Below are 23,866 nucleotides of genomic sequence, written 5' to 3'. Positions count from 1 at the left end.
GTCAGCCTGGGATGCAGGTGTGAGTGCGCATGTGCAGACAGGCACACACACAGCCTGTCCTGCTGATACAGTGTGCATGGTGGCAGGTTACTGCTACATTAGACATGCTTTGCACTTACTTCCAGAGTAAGAGCCAAAGTCACTTTGTTCTGAATTAAATTGCTTTCTCTCTGCCGTGAACATGTGCAAAATGCTGTTTGTGTTAGAATCTTCTATTTCTCATGTTTCCCGCCCTGTTGGGTGTTCTCAGATGCGCCATAGTGGAGCCCTACGCTGTGTGAGCGGCAGCCTGACCAGCCTTGCCTGCAGGTGGCCTCTCCCACTTGGCATCTGGCTGTGAGAGAGGCTTGGCCTGTCCCAGCCCTGAGCCCCTCAGGGCCAGCGTGTAAGTAGGACAGTTGTCTTTCCTGGAGGGGAGGGTCGGGGCCAGAAATCAGGAGGCAATCTGGGGGCCCTGCAGGGAATGGCCGGGGCTCCCTGGTCGCCTGCACACCGGCCCTCCCTCTGCGTTAGGTCCCTCAGGTCACCAGCCCAGGCTGCCCCGCCTTCCCCCAGGTAGGGTCCCTGTGGCTCTGTGATTTTCGGACAGGCCTTTCCTCCCCTCCGAGGCTTCTAGCTCCGGACTTAAGGAGAGATTCCAGCAGATGGGCTGAGCAGGGACCCTGCTGTATCCCAGGACTCCAGGACCGTGCCCTGAGCCGAAGGCTGGCGCTTAATTGACTGAGCCACCCAGGCGCCCCAGCAAAACAAATGTTAAATCTGGTTTACAGAAAACGCTTTTTACCCCTCATAACCGCTCAACTAGCGCCTCCTGGGGTCCATCCCCAGCTGGTCCGTCACTCAGACACCGGGGTTTGCTCAGTAACAGCCCCGCTGCGCTTCCCTGCTGCCGGCCCTGCGCCTGTTGGCCAAGTCCCCACCTGCGCTTGCTGGGAGACAGCACCCGGTCTAGTAACGGCGGCTCCCGTCGCCCCGGGCCGCAGGGCGGGGAGGTCGCGGCGCCCGTGCGGGCTCCTTCCCGCGGTTGGCGGCAGAGCGGCTCCCGCAGTCCCGCCTCTGGGGCGCAGAGGGCGGAGCGCGCCCGGGGAGTGCTGGCTGCGGCGGACACAGCGGGTGCGCGGAGCTGCAGGGAGACCCCGGCCTCGGGTGAGCTTCGCTGGGGGCTCCCGCAGTCGGGACCCGAGTGGGGCCTAGGGCGCGGCCGGGCCGCGTGTGCGAGTCGTGAGCCCGCGGGGGCGGGTAGGGCGGACCCGGGACACGCTCTTCCTGCCGCCGGCTTTCAAGGCTGTCCCCACCACCCGAGTCCCGCGCGGGCCCGCGGCCGACGGCGCGCCCGTCCCGCCCACCCTGCGCGGGGTCCTTGCCCTCCCGGGCTCGCTCGGGCTTTCTGGCTGTGGGCGGGTTTCCCGGAGACGCGAGTTCCTGGTGGAGCCTGCGCTGGTTCCAGCTGGGGCAGTTGGTCATTTGTGTGGTTGCCTTTGTTTTCCGTGTGATTTTGTGGGGTTTGCCCCATTTTTCTAAACCCTCAGGTTGTAACTTAAACGTATGCCACCGAGTTTAAAGTATATAAGATCTAATTTATATTTTTATTTTTACTTTGGCCTACAATTTAAAAGGTATAGTCTCTCCATGGCAGCAAAGTGAGCAGGTTCTTATTTCTAGAGGGCATGTGACACAATCGTACATTGTTTAAGTACAGCACTTGTTAGATGTACTTATTTCTAAAATTTTCTGTATGTAATGGCCTACTTAGCCAGAGGGAGCCATTTTGTTGTTGATGCAGTGAACTTAGATTGACCCTGCGCCTCCCAGAGGAAGTTACTTAAAAGCAAGTATGGGAAACCAGTCCCAGGTAGCAAAGCCCAGATACAAGGGCCAGTCAGGCCAGGGGGAGACATCCAATCAGTGGGGTGCACATACTCCCTAGCTACCCAGGAGAGTGGGCCCCGCCTTATGCTAATTATGACCAAGGTGATAGGCCAGTTCAAATATCTACTAGGGTAAATTGAAATTCAATTGGCCGCCCGTGTATGACCTAGCATGACTGTGCAGTTTTCTCTGTGTGTTGTAATCTCATTGGCCACCTGTGTGTGTGGCCGGGCTCAACCACATGGCCTATGCTCTATAAAAGTTAGTCTGTGAGACTGGGAGGGATGGCCTGTTTGTAAGAGGCGGCCTTTCTGGTTGGTTTGATTCTCGATGTCTGGTGTGAAATAAAACTTTGCTTGACCTTCGCTTTGTATCAGTCTTGCTCCTTTGATCACGGACCCATTATTGGGGGACCTATCACTGTGGGTTACTTCATCCCTAGTCTTCACTCAGAGGAAGAGCATTTGTGTTTCTTTAAGGATGAGTGGGCTCTTCTCCCTCAGCAGGGCGGGTTCCGGGCAGGAGGGGGCAGGTGTAGGTCTTTAAAGTGGCTTTCATAAGAGTCAGCTAGTTTAAATTAACTGTAAAATATGTATATCAGTACAAACGAACCTCTCTGCACTCTGAGTACCTATATCCAAACCCGGTTCTCCCTGGCTTTCCTCTAGGGATCTATGCTGCCACGGTATCCGGCTCTCATCGAACGCTGTTGTCACCTCGGTCTTGTAGTCTGTCCCCCTCAGTGTCACCCATCACCAGAGTCCTGTGCTTTCTTGTAGTCTGCCTCCCTCTGTGTCATTGATCACTCAGAGTCCCGTTTTATTGTAGTCTGTCCCCCTCAGTGTCACCCATCACCACAGTACCCTGCTTTCTTGTAGTCTGTCCCTCTTGTTGGGTCCTTGGCTCCGGGAATGCTGGACGAACAACAGAAATGACCACCGGGCTGCCATCTTCCAGGCCCTACCCCCTTCCTTAACCCTTGACTCTCCCGCCAAAAGGATGTACGCCCAGGTCATGTCTCCATAGGTAACCCAATACCTATGCAGGAAACAGAAGTATCAGGACTCCCCCACACCCCGCATTGGGCTCTCTGCTCGGCTGGGGCCTGCTTCCTCCCTCTCTGCCTACTTGTGATCTCTGTCAAATAAAATCTTTTTTTTTTTAAGTTTTTTTTTTTTTTAAGATTTTATTTATTTGACAGAGATCACAAGTAGACAGAGTGGCAGGCAGAGAGAGAGAGAGAGAGAGGGTAGCAGGCTCCCTGCTGAGCAGAGAGCCCGATGCGGGGCTGGATCCCAGGACCCTGAGATCATGACCTGAGCCGAAGGCAGTGGCTTAACCCACTGAGCCACCCAGGCGCCCCAAATAAATAAAATCTAAAAAAATAAATAAATAAATAAATAAATAAATATATATATATATATATATATATATACACACATTCACTAAAAGACCAACCCCCACCCACAACAGTCAACAAACAATCTTTTTAATTGTTCCATTAAAACAAAATAGAATCTGTTTAACTAAACCTTCCTGGCTATCGTCAATGTTTTAAAAAAGTCCTATCCAAGTATGAATTACTTTAAAATCCACTCTTTGGCCTGGGTGGCTTAGTCTGTTAGGTGTCTGACTCAGTTTCAGCTCTGGTCATGATCTCAGGGCCATGAGGTAGAGCCTGCCTCCTGTGCTTAGGAGGGAGTGGGCTTGACATTCTCTCTTTCTCCTTCTGTGGCAACCCCCACCCCCATGCACAAGCTCACTCTCTCTAAAATGAAAAATAAATCCTAAAAAAGTCCACTTCTTAATTGTTTATTCTTATTATTTTATTTTTTTAATTGAATATACTTAACAATGACGGCTTCCATGAAAGTTCTTTTTTTTTTTTTTTCCATGAAAGTTCTTGAAAGTATTTCAAGTTCATGAAAGTATATGCCAATGAATATACATAACAATGAAAATCTGTTATTGATAGTAATAAATTTTTGGTAAATCAGCAATACTGGTGAATGTTGAAACTCGGTGTATTTGGGAAATTAGCTGCTGGAAAGCTTATTTTCACTGAACTGGTTAGAGAGAGCATACTGTGTTCAGTAGTCATGATGGCAGTGGCATTCTAGAGCAGATGCGTGTGCAGATACAACAGGTGTCTCTGTAGAATAAGATTTCTTGTTAAGCTTTAAAATAGGAACTCTCAGGGCAGCCAGATGGCTCAGTTGGTTAAGTGTCTGCCTTCCACTCAGGTCACGATTCCAGGGTCCGGGCATCGAGCCCCACATCGGGTTCCCTCCTCAATGTGGAGTCTACTTCTCCGTCTGTCTCTCCCTCTGCTTGTGCTCTCTCTGTCACCCACGTTTCCTTGGATGTAGGCTACATTATCTACGGAATGGGGCAGCTCTCCCTACCTCATCTTTGATCATTAGGGTGAGTTAACCTGTCTGACATTTCCCACCTTCCTCAAGGCCATATCAAGAGTCCACAAGCCCAGCCCCAGGCCAAGCTTCACCTTCCCCTTCTGGGGCAGCGCAGCCTTCAGGAGCACTCGGAAGGAATCCTGGTGGCCTGAGTGTGTTCCGTGGAGCTTCCTTTGTGTGGCCCCCTGGTTTCCACTGCTTTATAACCCCTTGACACGTATCCATGGCTTTGCCTCTCAACAGTCACAAGCTTTGTAGAAAGACCTAACCCTTGTCCACTGTCCTGCCCTCCAGAGTATTTCCTTATGGAACCGTGATGTAGTTCGCATGTTCCTGAGAATCCCTTATGTAGCATATCTTTTGTGGGAGCCATATTTGTTTTTTCAAATCAAATGAATTAATTCTTGTAGAATTATCTTGTAGAATTATCAATAATCAATTGTAGTCTTGGCAGGGATGACGCACAGAGGTGAAATCAAACGAGTGTTGGCACCTATGTATAATGTCTGGTGTTGATGGCTTGTGGTTTTGTAAATTTATTTGTGAGGTGTGAAGCCACCTGAGTATAAATGCAGAGTTGTCTCTGATAAATGTCTTTCCTCTCTGCCTTTACCTCCAATTTCTTTCCTTCTGCTAGATTCTTTCTGAAAATTTTCCTTCAGGAGGGAAAGTGTATTTTCTCTGTCACCTCTCATTTTTTTTTAAAGATTTTATTTATTTATTTGACAGACAGAGATCATAAGTAGGCAGAGAGGTGGGCAGAGAGAGAGGGAGGAAGCAGGCTCCCCGCTGAGCAGAGAGCCCGATGCAGGGCTTGATTCCAGGACCCTGGGATCATGACGAGAGCCAAAGGCAGAGGCTTTAACCCACTGAACCACCCAAGTGCCCTCTGTCACCTCTCACTTTGCAAGCCTTAAACTTGAGTAAATTTTAAATTCTCCCTTTTAAGCCTTCAAAATAATTATGGCTTCTGTGTCTTAGGATCATGGAGTCCCAGGACTGAGGCATGCATCGGGCTCCCAGCTCCATGGGGAGTCTGCTTCTCCCTTTCTCCTGGCTCAGGTTCTCTCTTTATAAAACAAAGATTATTTATTTCAGACAGAGATTGAGAGAGCGAGAGCATGGAGGCAGGGAGCTAGGAGCGGAGGGAAAGGGAGAAGCAGGTTCCCACTGAGCAGGGAGCCTTATGTAGGCTGATCCCAGGGCCCTGAGATAACGACCCAAGCTGAAGGTAGATGCTTAACCCACTGAGCCACCTAAAAAGCATTTTCTCGCAAAAGCCAAATACTAAGAACTTGGCAGGTGCTTTACTAAAAGTCCGGAAGACTTAACCCAGCATGCACTCAAACACCTCATACAAGAATTTTGATTAAACTGCATTCATAGGGGCACCTGGTTGGCTCAGTGGGTTAAAGCCTCTGCCTTTGGCTCAGGTCATGATCCCAGGGTCCTGGGATCGAGCCCTGGGTCGGGCTCTCTGCTCGGCAGGGAGTCTGCTTCCTCCTCCCTCTCTCTGCCTGCCTCTCTGCCTACTTGTGATCTGTCAAATAAATAAATAAAATCTTTAAAAAAAACCTGCATTTATAATGTTGACAATCTGGCAATATCCTAAATGCCACACAGTAAGGGATTTTTAAAAATAATGCATTCTTCTTTTTTAAGATTTCATTTTTTTTTTAACATTTTATTTATTTATTTATTTGACAGAGAGAGAGGTCACAAGTAGGCAGAGAGGCAGGCAGAGAGAGAGGGAGAAACAGGCTCCCCACTGAGCAGGGAGCCGGATGCAGGGCTCGATCCCAGGACACTGAGATCATGACCCGAGCCGAAGGCAGAAGCTTCAACCACTGAGCCACCCAGGCGCCCCTAAGATTTCATTTTTAAGTGATCTCTATACCCAGTGTGGGGCTGAACTCACAACCCCAACACCAAGAGTTGCAGGCTCTACCGTTTCAGCCAGCCAGGTGGGTCCAGAAAGGGAATCATTAAATTACTGTACATTCTTCCAGTGCAAGAGTAAGCGGCTCCTAAGATGTGTGTTTCATAGACATTTCAGAACATGGAAAAGGCTCATGACCCAATGTCAGATGGAAAAATGCAAAAAACAGAGTTTCTCAAGGGTCCTTGAAGCTAGAGGGAGGCTGTTGCAGGAAAATTCTTATCCATCGGAGGTCAGGTAATTTTTCTACTTTTTTCCCTAATTCATTAGTTTCCAAAATTTTCTAATCAAATGAATATTTGAACTCAGAAAATGTTTTTCTTTGAAAATGCAGTTTACATAATGTCCAAAAACAGTAGTAAATTTTAACTCCACTGAGTGCCTTTTCGGTGTAACATTTATCTGTCCACGTTGCTCTGACTGCACTTTTTCTTAAAAACGCTGACATAGATATTAGCAAGTCTATCCCTCCAGCCATATTAAAGGACCTGTCTTTGACCTATGGGGCAAGTAAAATATCATTTTACACCCCAAACACTTGCAGCATTTATTTTACAACGTGTCAAGAAGGAACCTGAAGTCCTGGTTAGCCAGATCAACACCAGGGCACATTTAACTGAAATTCAGAACACATTCTCAGTGAAATATTCTGTTTCCAGGCAAAAGGGTCTTCTGTTCCTGTGGTTTTGCACACTCATTCTCCCCTCAGTCCCCATGGTGAATCCTTCAGATGAAGGGTCAGCACAGAGCACGAAAGCAATTGGGAAAGTATTTCACACCTCCCTTTTTTTTTTTTTTTTAAGATTTTATTATTTGACAGATCACAAGTAGGCAGAGAGGGAGGCAGAGAGAGAGGGGGGAAGCAGGTCCCCCACTGAGCAGGGAGCCTGATTCGGGACTCAGTCCCAGCACCCTGGGATCATGACCTGAGCTGAAGGCAGAGGCTTTAACCCACTGAGCCACCCAGGCGCCCGTCTCCCATCTTTTTATTTCAGACATCAGCCCCTGCTCTGATCTGCACGGGTTCTGTGCCTTTATTTTTTGAGCATGCTTTCCAGCAGCAGCACTCTTGCTTTTGGAAGCTGTGCTTGCTTTCAGTCACCAGCCCGTCACTCCACCCCAGTGGCCCTGCTTTTTGGGTTAGATGCTACGGGGTAGAGGAAACTTGCTGTCTCAAGACCAAGTCTGCAAGGTTTGAGGAATATCCATGATTTTCCAGGTTGGACCTTTCTGGATGCATTTTTCTGTAACATTGTAGGTGTTTCCAAACTGCAATTACATTCTATTATTATGACAAGTTTTTTAGTCTGGTCTCAATATTTTAGCAGTTGAAAGTTGAAGTATGTTCGAGGTGACAAGAAACTTTTACTTTACGTAGTAAATATATTTAAAACAAGGTCCTGCCTGGATGATGTTATGCTGTCGTGAGGCAAGTCCTCTGGTGATCAGTGGGGTTTGAGAAGAACATTTTGCCCTCTCCAGGTGTTCGCTGACATGTCCCTGTTGCTCCTGGCTCTGTGAAGCAGTCCATTCACTGTCTTTCCTGTGGAAAGGTCCCATCCATTGGTGGATAGATTCTGATACCACTAAATTTTTATAAGATTTTATTTATTTGACAGAAAGGCACAGTGAGAGAGGGAACACAAGCAGGGGGAGTGGGAGAGGGAGAAGCAGGTTTTCCGCAGAGCCGTGAGCCGGATGTGGGGCTTGATCCCAGGACTCTGGGATCATGACTTCAGCCCAAGGCAGGCACTTAACGACTGAGCCGCCCAGGTGCCCCAATACCACTAAGTTTTATTTTTGAATGGTGAATACTTTTTTTACTTACTTGTATATAATCAGTGAAGCAAAGAAATATATTCAGTAAGACTTTCGTCGCTAGGGGTGCCTGATCGAACCCCGCATCTGGCTCTCTGCTCAGCAGGGATCATGCTTCCCCCTCTCTCTCTGCCTACTCGTGATCTCTCTTTCTGTCAAATAAATAAATAAAATCTTAAAAAAAAAAAAAAAAGACTTTCTTCGATGATGCAAGTAAAGTTCAAGATGAAAACCCTCTTCATTTTCCTGGATTACATCCTCAAAACAGAGGTACAAGTAATGACCAATCATTATTAACTTTACTGCGTTCTGTGTTGGGTCACACTACATCATTTGAAGGAATTAGTAAGTCCTGGGGACATAACCCAAAGTAGACGTGTTCTCTTGGGATCAGAGAGAGATCAGAGTGTCAAGAAGCTACTTGGTAAGAGCTCCCCCTGCTCGGTGGAGTGGCCCGTTCTTCGCGGAAAGCTACGATGCTGCTGGGGCTAGAACAGCGGTGCTCTTGAACAAAAGGCCTGCTCAGCCAGGTAAAACACTGTTTCCAGCACCCAGAGTCCAACAGAGTGCTGCGTTTTGCTGGTTTTCCATCTAAACCAATTTCTCGTAAAAGTTTTTGTTTACTAAAGAGCGCCCGCGCACGAGTTGAGGGGGGAGGGGCAGAGGGAGAAGCCGGTTCCCCGCGGAGAGCGAGCCCGATGGGGCTGGATCCCAGCACTCCGGCATCACGACCCGAGCTCAAGGTAGACGCTAAACCGACTGAGCCACCCAGGCGCCCCTACACCAAATTTTTTAGGAGGAATTTTTAATTCCAGCCTTTCCTGTGTCTGGAATCTGTGACAGCAGGAGAGAGGCTCTGTGCTAAGGCTACGTGGCCGGGTACCGTCAGCCTGACCTCGTCTGTCCCCGCGGTCCTGACACTTGTTGCCCAGGAAGCCCGCGCCTCGGCCTTTGGCGAGGCTGCCTGCCAGCTCCGGAAGGCCCGCCTGCAGACCCGACGCGGCGAGGCCCCGGTGAGCCCTCGGCGCTCCACGGGACGGCGGACGGCGACCTCCCCGGGGAATATCCGCCTTCCCCACGTGAAGACAGAGGGTGTCCGTGAGCGGGAATGAGGACAGCCGTGCGAAGCTGACGACACGAAGGCGCTCACGCACCGTCCCCGGACGCGGCGCTCCTTCCCAAGGACGGACGGTCGGCCGCGTGCCTGCTCTGTCGCCGCCCCGGGAGGGCCCCGCGCCCAGCCCCGCCGACGGCAGAGCCGCAGGAGACCAGCATGACGCGGCCGCCCGCCGACGCGGGGGCTCTCGCTCGCCCAGCCCTCCCGGCGCTTTACCCGACTGCCCGGCCTTCGCTCCCCGGCGGGTGGTAGGCGACGTCCGGAAGTGCCGGTTTATCGCACTTATCTCGCCTTCTGTCCGGCGGAACGTCGCTTCGAGCACCCGGAGCCATCTGCACTTCCAACACGGCTTGGAGGATTTATCTCGGACGCCCAACCCCCAAGTAACTCCATCTCTTTTGCCCCGACTTAACATGGCGCCGACCGCCGAAAGCTCCGCAGACGAAGTCGTCCCAGCCATCACCAAAAATGGCGCCCAGACCCGCCGCCAGCCGTCTGCGCACACTCCGCCGGCCCCCACACTCCCACTCTCGCTGGCTGCTCTGAGTTCCGCTCTAGCCGCCGCGCTCGGTGGGCGCCGCCGCCAGCCAATTGCAGAGCACGGCCGCTGCTGGCCCCGCCCAGCGGATCAGCTGAGGGATCCGCGATGTCTGTTGACAGCGGAGGGGGCGGCGGCGGCGGCGGCGCGGCCGGTTCCGGGTTCGGCGCGGGGCGGGGGGTAAGCGGACGGCGCGGGGCTGCGGCGGGTCGGCGGGCGGGACGCGGCCGCGCCGGAGGAGGCGGGCGTCCGGTCGCGGCGGCGGCGGGGGCAGCGGCGTGGCGTGGCGTGGCTTGGGCGCCGAGGCCGGGAGGGCCGCGGGGCGGAGCGGCGGGCCGCAGCCCCTGCATATGCGGTCCGAGAACCTCACCCGGCGTTTCCGGGTTTCGTCAGATGTGAATCCGATGGAGCAGCCCGGGGAAGGCGAGCAGCCGCCGCAGCAGCAGCCGTGGGGGAGGCTCCTCCGCTTGGGCGCCGGAGAGGGCGAGCCGCACGTCCTCCTGAGGAAACGGGAGTGGACCATCGGGCGGAGGAGAGGTGCGGGCCGGACGCGGGGGCGAGCAGATGAGGGCGGGGGCCGGGGGACCAGGGTCGGGGATCGAGCGCTGGGGGACCGGGACGGGGGACGGAGGGCTGGGGGCTGGGCCGGGGGGGCCGGGGCCGGGCCAGGAGGCACCCCAGGCCGCCGAAGGGCCCTGGGCGGGGCCCGCTGTGCTATCCAGTTTTTCCAGTGGAATAGGCTCCCGTGTCAGAGCCGCGGTGCGTTTGCTTACTGGTCGGCCGGGTCATTGCTGAGTGTTTCCCACAGATTATTTAATCGTCGTTACAACTTCAGGAAGCAGACGCAGTGATGTCACGGACCCCTAGAATGCAGGGTCGTCGAGTTCATGACTACAGAGAGCATTTCCGCCCTCCGTGGGTTGAAATTAAAGCAGTAACAGAAGGAGCCCTGGAAAATCCAGTGTGGAAATTAAGCAGCACACTCTTAAACTGCCAGTGGGTCAAAGAAGTCCCAAGGCAAATTACAAAATATCTTGAGATGAATGGACACGGGGATATGATAGGCCTCGGTTTATGGGCTGCAGGTGAAGCAGTGCACAGTGGGAGATCTGTAGCTGTAGGTGGCTACATTTATTTTTATTTATTTCTTAAGATTTTGTTTATCTGACAGAGAGAGAGACAGCGAGAGAGGGAACACAAGCAGGGAAGCAGGCTCCAGTAGAGCAGGGAGCCCAATGCAGGGCTCCATCCTAGGACACTGCAATCAGGACCCGAGCCGAAGACAGATGCTGAGCACCTGGCATCCAGGCGCCCTGGTGGCTACATTTAAAAAGATCTCAAGCCCCTGCTCTTAGAATTGAGCTGCTCACGTCTAGGTTGGAAGTACAGGGTGCGATCAAAGTCTCGCAGCTCAGTGAGATAAAGTATGTCACCCTCCAGGCTCAACTGCCCTGAAATTCCTTAGTGCTCATCTGGCTATTTGACCCTCTTGGTATCTTCCCTGCAGGGAGAGAAGTGTGCTGGTCAAGTCAGCAAAAAAGTTGTTTGTCTGAAAGTTAATACACCATCACTCTGACTCTTTTTCTCTCTATATATATATTTTTTAGTTTTTTAAGTCCAGCCTAATTAACGTACACTCTTTAGTTTCGGCTATATGATACAGTGATTCAGCAGTTCTGTCCATTACTCGGTGCTCATGATGAGAAGTAGACTGGAATTCTGTTCACCTAATTCACTCTTCCCCCCAACCCCCTCCTCTCTGCCAACCACCCACTCTTTACATGTAAAAGTCTATTGTTTTGTTTCTGAATTTATATTTTAAAAAAGAAAGAATGTGGAAAAGTCTTATTTAAAAACAAGTATTTTTTTTTATATTAATTATACTGGAATTTAAAAAACTAAAAAAGGCTAAGTACTATGATAAAAAATAAGGATGATAAAGTAAAACACATTTTTTTTGGTTATTTTACCATTTATGATGTACCTGCACCTGTCTTTGTTTTTTGGTTGGTTGGTTTGGTTTGATTTGGTAGTCTTAAATCCCAGTATCAAGTTAATTTTTTTTTACAACTTTGAATGTTTTTACCTACCATTAGAAACTTCTGAAAAATGCATTAATTGTCTTTAATTTATGTAATAGGAATTTGGTGAAGAGCAGAAGCCCTGTGTTTCCAGCCTGGCGCCGCCTCATAACTTGCTTTGGGCTAAGGACTTCACTTTCCATACCTTTGTACCTACTTCACCGAAGAGTAATCCTGGGAAATCCTTAAAAGGAGCTTGGCTGAGAGTTAGCTCTTAATGTTAGCCATTGTTATTGTAACACAGTATTGTAACCTCATTTTGCATGTTAATACAAGGAGCAAAAACAGGTTGTTGGGTAAATCTTCTCAGCAGAATTCCTTTTGGTGAATGTATTAAACCTCTCCATCAGAAGCAGAAGTTGCTGTGTTAGCCTGCTCAGGCTGTTGTAACAACATGCCATAGACCAGGAAGCTTAAGCAATAGACATTTGTTTTTCACAGTTCTTAAGTCTGAGAAGTCCAAGATTAAGGTGCTAGTTGATTTGTTTCTTGGTGAGAGCCCTCTTCTGGATTGCAGACAGCTGCCTTGCTAGCCTTTTCCTGTGAGACAAAGTTTTGGTGTGTCTTCCTCCTCTCGGAAGGGCACCAGCCCTATCAGATTAGGGCCCCACCCAGTGGTCTCATTTAACCTTTATTGCCGCCTCCTAATCCCTGGCTGCAGTCACACTGGGGTTCAGACCTTTAAGAGGAATTTTGGGAAAGACACATTACATAAGAATTGTAGGGCTTGATTACATTTCTTTTAAAACAACACATGTGGTCTATGTAAGGCATTATTTCGAGGAGAACGGGAGAGCTGAGTTGGTGTGTTTGGGAAGGAAGATGGAAGACCTCACCTTCCAAGAGCTTCCGTGCTGGGAGCATGGCCGAAGTTTGCGCCAGCCAGCCTCCGGAGGAATTTAACCCACTGAATGATAAGCAGGGCAAATGCCAAGAATAGAACTTAGCACAGAGTCTCTTGGATCTACATTAGAATGCTGATGTTCTGGTGTAGAGAAGCTTGTTAAAATCCCATCCCAGTGGCACTGTGACTACTGCTGGGTCAGGGGCTGCTGGCAGACTGTCTTGTGCTGGGAAGATGGTGAGCGCAGCTGAAATGTGCCTTGGGTAAATGTAACAAAGCACTTCCTCTAATGTATAATGTGGAGTAAGATGTTTAATGCTTTGGGTTTATGGAGATACAGTTAACATATGGTAAAATTCACCCCTTCCAGGCGCTCGGTGAGTTTTGAGAAATGGAATCACCACTGCCGTTAAGAGGCAGAACATTTCCATCACCCTAGAAAGTTCCCTAGTGGTCCTTTGGATCAGCCACCTGCTCTCAAGCCTAGCTCTGGCCACTATCCATCTAATTTCTATCCCTGTCATTCTGCCTTTTCCAGAAGCTTGGATCTAAGTGGAATCACACAGTATTCCACCGTAGTCTGTGTATGGCTTCTGTCCTTTGACATAATCCATTTCAGGCTGTTGTGTGTTTCAGTAATTCCTTTCCTTCCCTTTGTGTAGACGCCACACCCAGATTGAAGCCCAACACAGGACTTGAACTCGCAACCCTGAGATCAAGACCTGAGCTGGTACCATGAGTTGGACACTTAACTGATCAAGCCTTCCAGGCGCCCCCGTAATGTGTATCTTTTTGGTGCTGTGTAATGTGTGTCTTTTTGGTGTCTTCCAGTGTCTGGGTGTACCACAGTTTGTTTTTTAATTCACTGACTGATGGATGCGTGTATTGCTTCCCATGTTTGGTTCCTTTTCTTTAAAGTTGTTATTTATTTATTTGACAGAGAGATCACTAGTAAGCAGAGAGGCAGGCAGAGGGGGCGGGAGAAGCAGGCTCCCCAACGAGCAAAGAGCCCGACTGGGGCCTGGATCCTAGGACCCTGAGATCATGACCTGAGCCAAAGGCAGAGGCTTAACCCACTGAGCCACCCAGGCGCCCCCCCCCCATGTTTAGTTATTAAAAGTAAAGCTATAAGCTTTAGTAGCTATAGCATAAACTTATTATAAGCACATTAGTGATTCGATAGTAAAAAGTTCTTGAAAGATTTTATTCCTTTGGTTTAAGGAGAGAACAAAGTATTTGATAATTTGTCACTTGCATTTAATGAGGGTATAATGATCATGTTCAGCTGTAGATGCATTCCCCCTTCTGTTTTAAATTTTCTCAAACACGTACCTCTGTAATTTGCTCAGTCACGTTTTCTGTGACTGTTGATTATTGCTTCAGTTTTGTGATGTTGTGTGATGATTTATGAAACCTTAGATTACATTGAGAAATTAAGGACTAAGTGAAGATATTGAAGAATTACTTAACTAAGGCCCTTAGTTTTAAACTTCTCTTTTTATGATGCCGGCTGCATAGATGTGCATATTGTGAAATTGTTACCAAGAAGCTCTTGGTGTGTAGCCAGAACTGTTGTTGGGGTGGGTATCCTTTAGGTAATGGGGAGTCAGAACGGTTCAAGACACAGTCCCTCTCCCTTTGCTTTGGATTAATACTTAAATGCTTTTTTAAAAATTGCTTCCTATCGGGGCACATGGGTAGCTCAGTCAGTTAAGCATCCAATTCTTAATTTCGGCTCAGGTCATGATCTCGGTTCTGGGATCGAGCCCTACATTGGGCTCTGAGCTCAGCGGTGAGTCTGCTTAAGACGCTCTCTCCCTCTGTCCCTTACCCCACTCTCAAATAAAAAAAATTTTTTTTAAATAAATAAGTCTCAAAAAAATTGCTTCTTTTCTTGCTTTATTAGGTGTTGTCTTCTATGGTGCATACAACATGGGTCCTGATTTTCAGCCACATGCTTTGATAAGCAAAGGGTAGTATTATGCACAGTCCCCATGGTCATATCCAGCATGTATCCTTTCTCTGTTTTAGGTTGTGACCTTTCGTTCCCCGGCAATAAACTGGTCTCTGGAGATCACTGTAAAATCATAGTGGATGAAAAATCTGGTCAGGTGTCACTAGAAGATACCAGGTAAGCTCCTTCTGAACTTTTCTTAAAAAAATTTCTTGTTTTTGTTTTATGTAATCTTCACACCCATCGTGGGGCACAAACTCACAACCCTGAGATCAAGAGGCCCACATTCTTCCAACTGAAACAGCCAGGTACCCTTCTTTCTGAACTTCTGTTTTCTCTGGAATGCATTGACTACAGAGAAGAAACAAGGGCTTGTTTTCTATGACACAGTAGTCTGTAGGCTGTCAGATTCTTAGAAAATGTGTTTTTCTGTTTCCAGTAACACTTCAGTGTCTGTGACCCTTCTTGAATGTACTGAAATTAAAGCAAAAAGTGCTCGCTTCGGCAGCACATATACTGAAATTAAAGCAAAAATGTTTCTGAAAGAAAGACTTAAAAGGCAGTGATAGCCTATGCAAGTTAGACTTTCCTCCAAGTCACGAAAATCTTTTCTTATTAAAAAAATTGTATACAACATAAATAGTACATAAAAGAGAAAAGCTTTCCCAAATCCCACTCACCTGTTAGAAATATGTATTTATTTTGTATTAATGCAGTTTTGTTAGATACATTATGTCTCCTTTTTCACTTTCATTTATGGGGCGCTTATGTCAGTGCACCCGGACCCATCTCGCTGCCTTCACTGTGATTCTGTAATTATCCGTCAGCTCCTTTACTGATGGGGAGTTGTTATTTTTGACTTTTTCTTATTATAAATGACACTGCAGTTATTGTCTTCCAGAACTCTTCACATTCATGTCTTGATTATTTGCTTGGGGCAGATGTGTAGGAAGGAACGCGGTGTCAGAATGTGGCAGCTTTCAGGCTGGTGCAAGTGGCCGGTGGCCTTCCGGCTGCATGTTGACAGTATGCCTTTTCCACCAGAAGAATTCTTATTTTTGTAAAGGTCAAGTGTTAGGAGATTGGTGGTTACAGTTGTAGGGCTAGAAGACTAGGAATTAGTTTATTAGGCAGAAATGATGCTCCTTTCCCCTCTTCTAGTAGGCAGCAGATTGAGTTCTTTCTTAGCCTGATGGAGAGCGGCATAGCGCGGGTTCGGGAGCTGTCCTGAGGCAGGGCGGGGCTCCCCGGGACTGGCCTTGGGACAGTTTTGTAACAACGCGCTGCAAACTTACTGGCTTTCCCAGAGCTACGATCTCACAGTGTGGAAGATACAGAGTCGATGTCAGGTCTCACTGGACTAGCATCAAGGTGTCGGCAGGGCTGGCTCCTTCTGGGGGCTCGAGGAGAGAATCCTTTTCCTGCGTTTTCCAGCTTCCAGAGGCCGCTGTGTTCCCTGGCTGCGGTGGCTGCAGGGGTGAGGGTGTTCCGGGCCGGAGGAGGTGCAGGTGCAGAGGCCCAGGGGCACAAGCAGGTCCTGTTCGCGCAGAGTCAGTGGTGGGTGCAAAGCTGGGCAGTGGACCGGAGCCGGAAAGCCCTGGTGTCCACACTAGGGAGTTTGGACTTTAGCCTGAGAGCAGGGAGAAGTGATTGGGGTTTAAGCAGAAGAGTAAAGTCAGACTTTTTTTTAGTATATGTGCTGCCGAAGCTAGCACAAAGTCAGACTTTTTTGGTCAGAAAGGGCGTGAGAATGGATTGTGAGAAGGCTCCCGGCAGCAGAGACCTGGCTGTACTAGGGAGTGCCACCAGCTGCTGGCAGTGAAGTTGCACGGGGGCACTGGCCGCTTTCCTGTGACAGGCAGAGCGGAGTAGTTGGGACAGAGACTGTGGGAATATTTACTTTGTGGCCCTTTACAGAACAGTAAACTAGTGGGCATCTACTCAGATGTGAAAATAAGGCCTTTCACCCCTGGAAGCCATAGGAGTGAAGCCGCGGAGTCAAGCTCGGGTGGTCTGAGCGCCTGTATTCAGGTCGGTCTGCTTGCTGCGTTGTGTTCTTGTCCTGTACGGTCCCATGCTGCGGCGTGTGCTTCGTCTGGTCACGACTCCGTCAGGTTTCTACTCAGGACTCCCTCAGGGAAGTGCTGTTCCATCCTGTCCTGCCGACTTAGACTCCTGTCTGTCCCCTCGGCAGCCTATCCCTCTTCCACCTGTGCTCCCTGATTGACCGGAGTGACCTCCCAACAGAGGGACCATGCCACCTTTGGCCCGTAGTCAGCACTGATTTGCTTCTGCTGGAAACCTGTCTTTCTCTCTTTTTTTTAAGTAGGCCCCACTCCCAGTGTGGGGCCCAGTGTGGGGCTTGAACTTATGATCAAGACCTGAGCCAAGGGATGCCTGGGTGGCTCAGATGGTTAAGTCTGCCTTTGGCTCCGGTCATGACCCCAGGGTTCTGGGATTGAGCCCCAGGTCGGGCTTCCAGCTCAGCGGGGAGTCCCTTTCTTCCTCTCCCTATGCCTGCCCCTCTGCTTCTGCTGTGTCTCTCTCTCAAATGAATAAATAAAGTATTAAAAAGAAAAGAAGAGACCTGAGCCGAGATCAAAGAGCAGGATGTTTAACCGTCTGAGCCACCCAGGTGCTCGCTGGAACCTGTCTCTCTCTCTCTCTTTTTTTTTTAAAGATTTCATTTATTTATTTGACAGACAGAGATCACAAGTAGGCAGAGAGGCAGGCAGAGAAAGAAAGACGAGGAAGCAGGTTCCCCACTGAGCAGAGAGCCCGATGCGGGGCTCTATCCCAAGACCCTGAGATCATGACCTGAGCTGAAGGCAGAGGCTTTAACCCACTGAGCCACCCAGAGGCCCTGGAACCTGTTTCTTAAGAGGCATTAGTGCTGACTGGAGGAATGAGCTGACCTGGTTGAAACTCCTGGAGGGAGGAGTGGATCTGTGTGCAGAGCAGAGTGCCAAAGCCAGAGAGAAGCTGGAAATCAGAGCTGCTGGGAGAATTCCAGGGCTCCACCAGGAGGCAAATGGGGGAGAATGTGGCGTGGGGAGAAGCAGGCATGTCGATGAGATTGGTTGCTAGTTTGGCTGTCACCGAGGGGTAGCAGGCAAGCTTTTCCTCAGGAGAACTGCAGTGTGGCACTAGCATATATGGCTCCTTAAATATTTACGTTGTGCTTAAGAGTGTTTTATCATTTTCAAAGCAGTGATACTGATTTGTTTCCCTAGTGGTGGTAGAGAAAGAAAATTTTCACTCCGGACTTATTTTAAGTAGGTTAAATTGCAATTTCGTTGTCTCTGCAGCACCAATGGAACAGTGATTAACAAGCTGAAGGTTGTTAAGAAGCAGACCTGCCCTTTGCAGACGGGGGATGTCATCTACTTGGTGTACAGGAAGAATGAGCCAGAACACAGTAAGAGGGAGTGGACAGGGTGGACACAGGGGTGGTTCGTGGCGGGGACATCCTGCCGCTGCTGGGAAGAGTCGTTGAAAGGAAGTGTGCTGAAGCGGCTGTTTCCCTGAGAAATGTTCGTGTTAGCTACATTTTCTCTGCTGTTGATGTAGACTCTTGGCGTGAGTCATGTCTTTTGAGAATGGGAGTGTTGACCCTGCAGTCTGAGCCCGAGCCATTCTTCCGAAATCCCACCCTGGCCACAGCAGTGCCTCTCAGCAGGGCCAGGGCAAGGGAGCGGGGATGGGCTGGATGACATGGCGGAGGAAACCTGAGTTGTGGGGGGTCAGACCTAGAATAGGAGCTGGAGGCCAGAGGTCATCCGCTTTTGAAGACCTTATAGGAGACAACAGACATCTGACTGGATCCCATTCGGGCTTTTCCAGATCTGAATATCCGTTTGAGGAAGAATGCAACAGGTCAAGGAGAGGTGAGAGGGAGTCTTTTAAAGGTTATCCACGAACTGGAAGAGGGAGGCAGATATTCTCAGGTTGTCCTCAGCGTCGTCAGAACCAGCCCCTGGCCACATGGCAGGTCTCGTGTCTGCTCCTACTGGTGGTTTGAAGTGACAGGCAAAGCACAGGTTCACCACCTGCTCGTTGCTCTGCCTCCCCTAGTCTGCCTCCTGCCTCCAGACCTTTTATTCTGAGCCTTATTTATTTTAAAGTTGATTAAGTTATCTTGGGTTACTTGTTTTGAAATCTCTTGAACTGGTTAATGTTGTTACTGGCTGGTAAGTCAGCATAGTCAGCAAGGACCGAGGGACCGAAGTGACAGAACGGAACAGAAAGGGGAAGTGGGTTCCTGCTGGTCCTGGGCTCCGTTCTGACGGGCTGATTTCCTTTTAGATGTGGCATACCTCTACGAATCTTTAAGTGAGAAGCAAGGCGTCACGCAAGACTCCTTTGGTAAGTGAGGCCGTAACAACGTGGGTGCGTCGTAAGGGCTGTTGGTTCTTTTTTTTTTAAATATTTTATTTATTTAACAGAGAGAGAGGTCACAAGTAGGCAGAGAGGCAGGCAGAGAGAGAGGGAGAAACAGGCTCCTCACTGAGCAGAGAGCCTGATGCGGGGCTCGATCCCAGGACTCCGAGACCATGACCTGAGCCGAAGGCAGAGGCTTAAACCACTGAGCCACCCAGGTGCCCCAGGGCTGTTGGTTCTTACTAGGAAAGCCTTTTCGCCTGCTGGAACGTCTTGGCTGAAGCCGTGGTGCTCCCCCTGAACCCTGACCATATGCTCTTTCTGTTCCTTTTGTGTTTGCAGAAGCTAATAAAGAGAATATGTTCCACGTGACCAAAGATACCTCAGGTGTAGGGCAAGGTGACAACCCCCAGGTCCTGCCGTCATCACCCACCACTCAGGTGTGCTTTGAGGAACCACAGCCATCGACGTCGACATCAGACCTCTTCCCCACGGCTTCTACCTCTTCCATGGAGCCCGCCTCTGCAGGGCAAGCGCCTTCCTCCAGCTCTGGTGAGAGGGGAATCTCAGGGCGGTCGCCGTGTGCCTCTTTGGTCACTGATTGTGACCCGTGTTATTATGGACGAAGACAGACATAGAAGCCACTGGGGAAGCCATGGGCGGCATCAGGCGTTAGGCTGTCAGCAGCTGCCATAGTCGACGGTGTTGTGTTCCATCTGCGGTAGAAATGTGGAGAGTCGGGCCGTGCAGTAGCATGGTGTGTCTTGTCGTTGTGCGGGGATATAATTCACAGGCCGTAATGGTCACCCAGCTCCAGTGTACACGTCTGTGGTTTTTACTGCATTCAAAGTGTTGTGCGTTCACACCACTGTGTCATTCCAGAACATTTTCGTCACCCCAAAAGGAGACCCCACACCCACCAACAGTCACTGCCCCTCCCCCAACTAATCTGCTTTCTGTCTGTGTGGACTTGCCTCTTCTGGACGTTTCATACAAGTGGAGTCATGCAGTCTGCGGCCTTTCGTGTCTGCTGTTTTCACTGAGCATAATGTTTCCAAAGCTCACCCAGAGGAACATGTAATTTACTTATTTTTTAAAGATTTTATTTATTTATTTGAGAGAGAGTGCACGTACACACACTAGCCAGGGGGAGAGGCAGAGGGAGAAGCAGACTCCCCACCGAGCAGAGAGGCCAACTCGGGACTCGATCCCAGGCCTCCAGGATCGTGAGATGCTTCACCAGCTGAGCCACCCAGGTGCTCCTGGAATAACATGTAATTTAAAACCGGTTTTACATGTCCTGGTCCTTATGGCACCAGTTCTTTACCTTCCTCCCCGGTCATTAGAGAAGATACAGACTCCCTGGGTGCCGTGGGACTTGAACATTTCTTTGTAGATAACTGTTAGGGTGTAGAGCGTACACGTATATATGTTCTGTGAATTGGATCGTACTATATATGTTAATTGTTTTAAAAGATTATTTGAGAGCAAGAGCCAGCACAAGTAGGGGGGGCAGGAGGGGGAAAAGCCGATTCCTCACTGAGCAGGGAGCCCAATGCGGGGCTTGATCCCAGGACCCCCGGGTCATGACCTGAGCCAAAGGCAGAGGCTCAACAACTGAGCCCCCCAGGCGCCCCTAAATATGTTAATGTTTTAGTTCATTTTCTTAGCTGTTCTTCTGTATTTTTTTTTCCAGATTCTCTTTAGGTTTATCTTAAGTTAAAAAAAAAAAGTCTTTTTGAGATTTTTTTTTTTTTTAAGATTTTATTCATTTATTTGAAAGACAGAAATTACAAGTAGGCAGAGAGAGAGAGGAGGTAGCAGGCTCCCTGCTGAGCAGAGAGCCCGATGCGGGGCTCGATCCCAGGACTCTGGGATCATGACCTGAGCCGAAGGCAGAGGCTTTAACCCACTGAGCCACCCAGGCGCCCCTTTTTGAGATTTTTTTGATTGGGGAGAATTGACATTTTTATAATACCCAGGACAGTGGTGTTTCACCCTGTTCATTAAGCTCTTTGATGTTCTTCAGTGAAGTAAGCCTTCTTCACCTTGTTTTGGGAACTCGAGTTTATCCCTAGAATGTTTTTGTTGTTCTTGTTTTTTAAGATTTAATTTATTTGAGAGAGAGAGCAAGTGAGTATAAGCTGCGGGGGAGGGGGTGGAGGGAGGGACAGGCTCCCCACTGAGCAGGGAGCCTGACCCCAGTAGGGGGCGCCTCGATCCCAGGACCCCGAGATTGTGACTTGAGCCGAAAGCAGACGATTAACCAACTGAGCCCCCCAGGGACCTCTCCCTCTCTTATTCCTTAACATTGTAGTGCACGGAGACCCTCTTAAATCTCGGCGAGGGTGTGTTTGGCTGTGAATAGTAGGAGACCTGGTGCCCAGAGCAGAGGCTAGAGACTTGCAGCCTCGCCCCGGCTCACCAGCTCATGATGTCATCGGGCACTTCCTGTCCGTGGCGTGTCGGCTCTTTGTCTTCTTTTAATCTTTTGCTTCCAAGAAGGCTGCCCGAGTTCTAGCTGTCGCAGACACATTCAGAGACAGGAACCAGCAAGGTCTTTCTAAAAAGAAGTCGGTTGCGGGCTCAGCAGCAACGGACTTGTCCCCAGAGGTCTCCTCCGTCTCCTCCGTCCCTTCCGTCCCCTCCGTCTCCTCCGCCAACCTAGCTTTTCTGCTACAAGGTGGTCCTTATTTTCACATCTGTTCTGGTGGGATTTGGGGAAGGAGAGGCAGTAAATGCAGGGACTCCGTATGCTTCCTTGAGACCAGAATCCTTATCTTTCCCACATTATTTGAACCTGTTTCCATTTTTACGAACTTGGTTTTCACTTGCCATTACCGTTGCTCTTTTTAGCATAGGGAGCGCCACTCTCCTACTGGCTGCCCTCATTAAGGCTTCGTAGCTCTCTCCGCCGTCCTTACCCGTCCTTACCCAGAGCCTCCGCTGCCTAGCCGAGCCCCAGCGGCAGCGGCTCACACAGCACACCGCACTCTCTCCCGGGGTCTGTGGCACATGGCTGAGCACCAACACCCTCCTGTTACAGGGACTTCAGCACGTCCATGAAAGGACGTCGCAGTACTTACCAGGCATGCTGACTTACACAACAGCAGTGGCTGGTGAGCCCTGTATCTGAGTCTCGCCCACCACCTCCAGGAGACACCAGCAGAGACCAGACCCGTGACCACAAGCGGCCCTCCAGCTTGTCCCCTGGTACTGATGAACAGGAGTCCCAGCTTCTCAGACGCCTTTGACTTCCCGCTCTTTTAGCATCGTATCTCAAACTCCTGAGTAAAAGAAAAGGCAATCACACTCCCTAGATAAAAACATGCCAAATACTGAAAAATTGCCCGGATGGTTGAAGTTCTCCAGGTTCTGTAGGCTTGCGTGCCCTTTAGAGTATCCTTAAACCACAGAGGTATGACACGGTTAGGTTGCGGGCTGCCCCGCTGCTGGTTCCACCTGCCCGAGGGTTTCCCCTTGTGAAGACCGCCCCAGGAGGAGTAGAAGTGACATTCAGTGACCTTGAATGTACCCCAGGGAGTGTTGCATATGAGCGCAGATAAGATGGAAGGCTGTGGGCATTCTGGATTGAGTGCTAATCTCCAGCCGTTTGCCTGTGTAAAAATATGCTTTGTCTCTGGTCCCAAGCTGTGTGTTTTGTGGTTATTGTAATAGCTTTTCAGAATTGAAGCTCAGAATAGCTCTGCCCTGTAAAGAAAACTTGCTTTACCAATAGGAATTTTTTTCTGTTCCATCTCTATGCTTAATACAGTGTATAATATGAGTGGTTGGGATTTGCCAGTTTATTTTGATAATATTCTAATTTCATTAAAGGAAACTGCAATGCGGTATTACCTCACACCTTTCAGAATGGCCAGCTTCAAAAAGACAAGGGATGACAAGCGTTCGTGAGGACGCAGAGCAAGGGGAGCCCTCCCACGGTGTCGGTGGGAGTGCAGGCGGCTGCGGCCGCTCTGGAAACCAGTGCGGAGGCTCCTCAGATGGTGAAAAAGGGAACTGTGTCTGATGCAGTAACCTCACTTCTGGGTGTATATCCAGAGGAAGCGAAATCACCGTCTGCAGGAGATACCTACACGTCCTTGTTCCCGCAGCATTATTCACGAAGGCCGAGACCTGGAGACAAAGAAAATGTGATATGTGTGTGCTTGTGTGTGTGTGTGCACACATTCAACAGTTAATTTTACCATAAAAGGGCAGTGCATTTATATATCGTGTGATTAAAAAAAATCATTAAAAATTTTGCTGTAAGGGGCGCCTGGGTGTCTCAGTGGTTTAAGCCGCTGCCTTCAGCTCAGGTCATGATCTCAGGATCCTGGGATCGAGTCCCGCATCGGTCTCTCTGCTTGGCAGGGAGCCTGCTTCCCTCTCACTCTCTCTGCCTGCCTCTCTGCCTACTTGTGATCTCTCTCTGTCAAATAGATAAATAAAAAATCTTAAAAAAAAAAAAATTTTTGCTGTAAGCAGATTGTTCAGATGGAAAGCTTAGCTCCAGTCGTGTGAAGCCGGGGGCATTTTCCTATGTGTCTAGTGTATACATACTAATAAGGTACGCAGCCTGCTGAGTGCGCTGGGGGCCAGGTGCTCTTACAGGTTTTGTGTTAACCCTCACCGTGGGTCTCTTGGAGAGACACCGTCATCATGGTGGGAGGGAGAAGCTCGGCAGAGCTCAGGAGGTCCGCCTGTAGTGGGAGTGAGAACCAGAGCCAGGAGCCGGCCCTTGATGCTATCTCTTCTCTTCCCTCCATGTACAAGCTCATTTGCTTCCCGAACAATTTTAACCTTTTTCCTTTGGCAGCCATAGGGCAGTTTCTTTCTTTTTCAAAATAACAGCACTAACCACTTGAATATTACCGACTATGCCTGTACTGTAGCGGATGGTGTTATAAAC

The 23,866-nt window shown here is 49.5% G+C and overlaps 1 protein-coding gene across 2 annotated transcripts in view; it reads left to right on the top strand.

The window, feature by feature from the left end:
- The first annotated feature begins 9,798 nt into the window (after nt 1-9,798).
- Nucleotides 9,799-23,866, top strand: part of CHFR (checkpoint with forkhead and ring finger domains) — a 29,675-nt gene continuing 15,607 nt past the window's right edge. The window contains exons 1-6 of one of the 2 annotated variants that reach the window (XM_046024807.1): nt 9,799-9,875; nt 10,089-10,232; nt 14,652-14,751; nt 17,883-17,992; nt 18,880-18,939; nt 19,297-19,506. In XM_046024807.1, coding sequence (XP_045880763.1) covers nt 10,100-10,232; nt 14,652-14,751; nt 17,883-17,992; nt 18,880-18,939; nt 19,297-19,506 — 613 coding nt within the window. In that variant the 5' untranslated portion in view covers nt 9,799-9,875; nt 10,089-10,099. Of the gene's footprint in view, nt 9,876-9,917; nt 10,233-14,651; nt 14,752-17,882; nt 17,993-18,879; nt 18,940-19,296; nt 19,507-23,866 lie in introns of those variants that run through there. The other variant, XM_046024806.1, reaches the window with a different exon arrangement.

This window comes from Meles meles, chromosome 12 (assembly GCF_922984935.1).
Source record: "Meles meles chromosome 12, mMelMel3.1 paternal haplotype, whole genome shotgun sequence".
NCBI lineage: Eukaryota > Metazoa > Chordata > Mammalia > Carnivora > Mustelidae > Meles > Meles meles.
The sequence above is the reverse complement of the archived record's forward strand: the minus strand, read 5'-3'. Positions and strand labels throughout refer to the sequence as shown.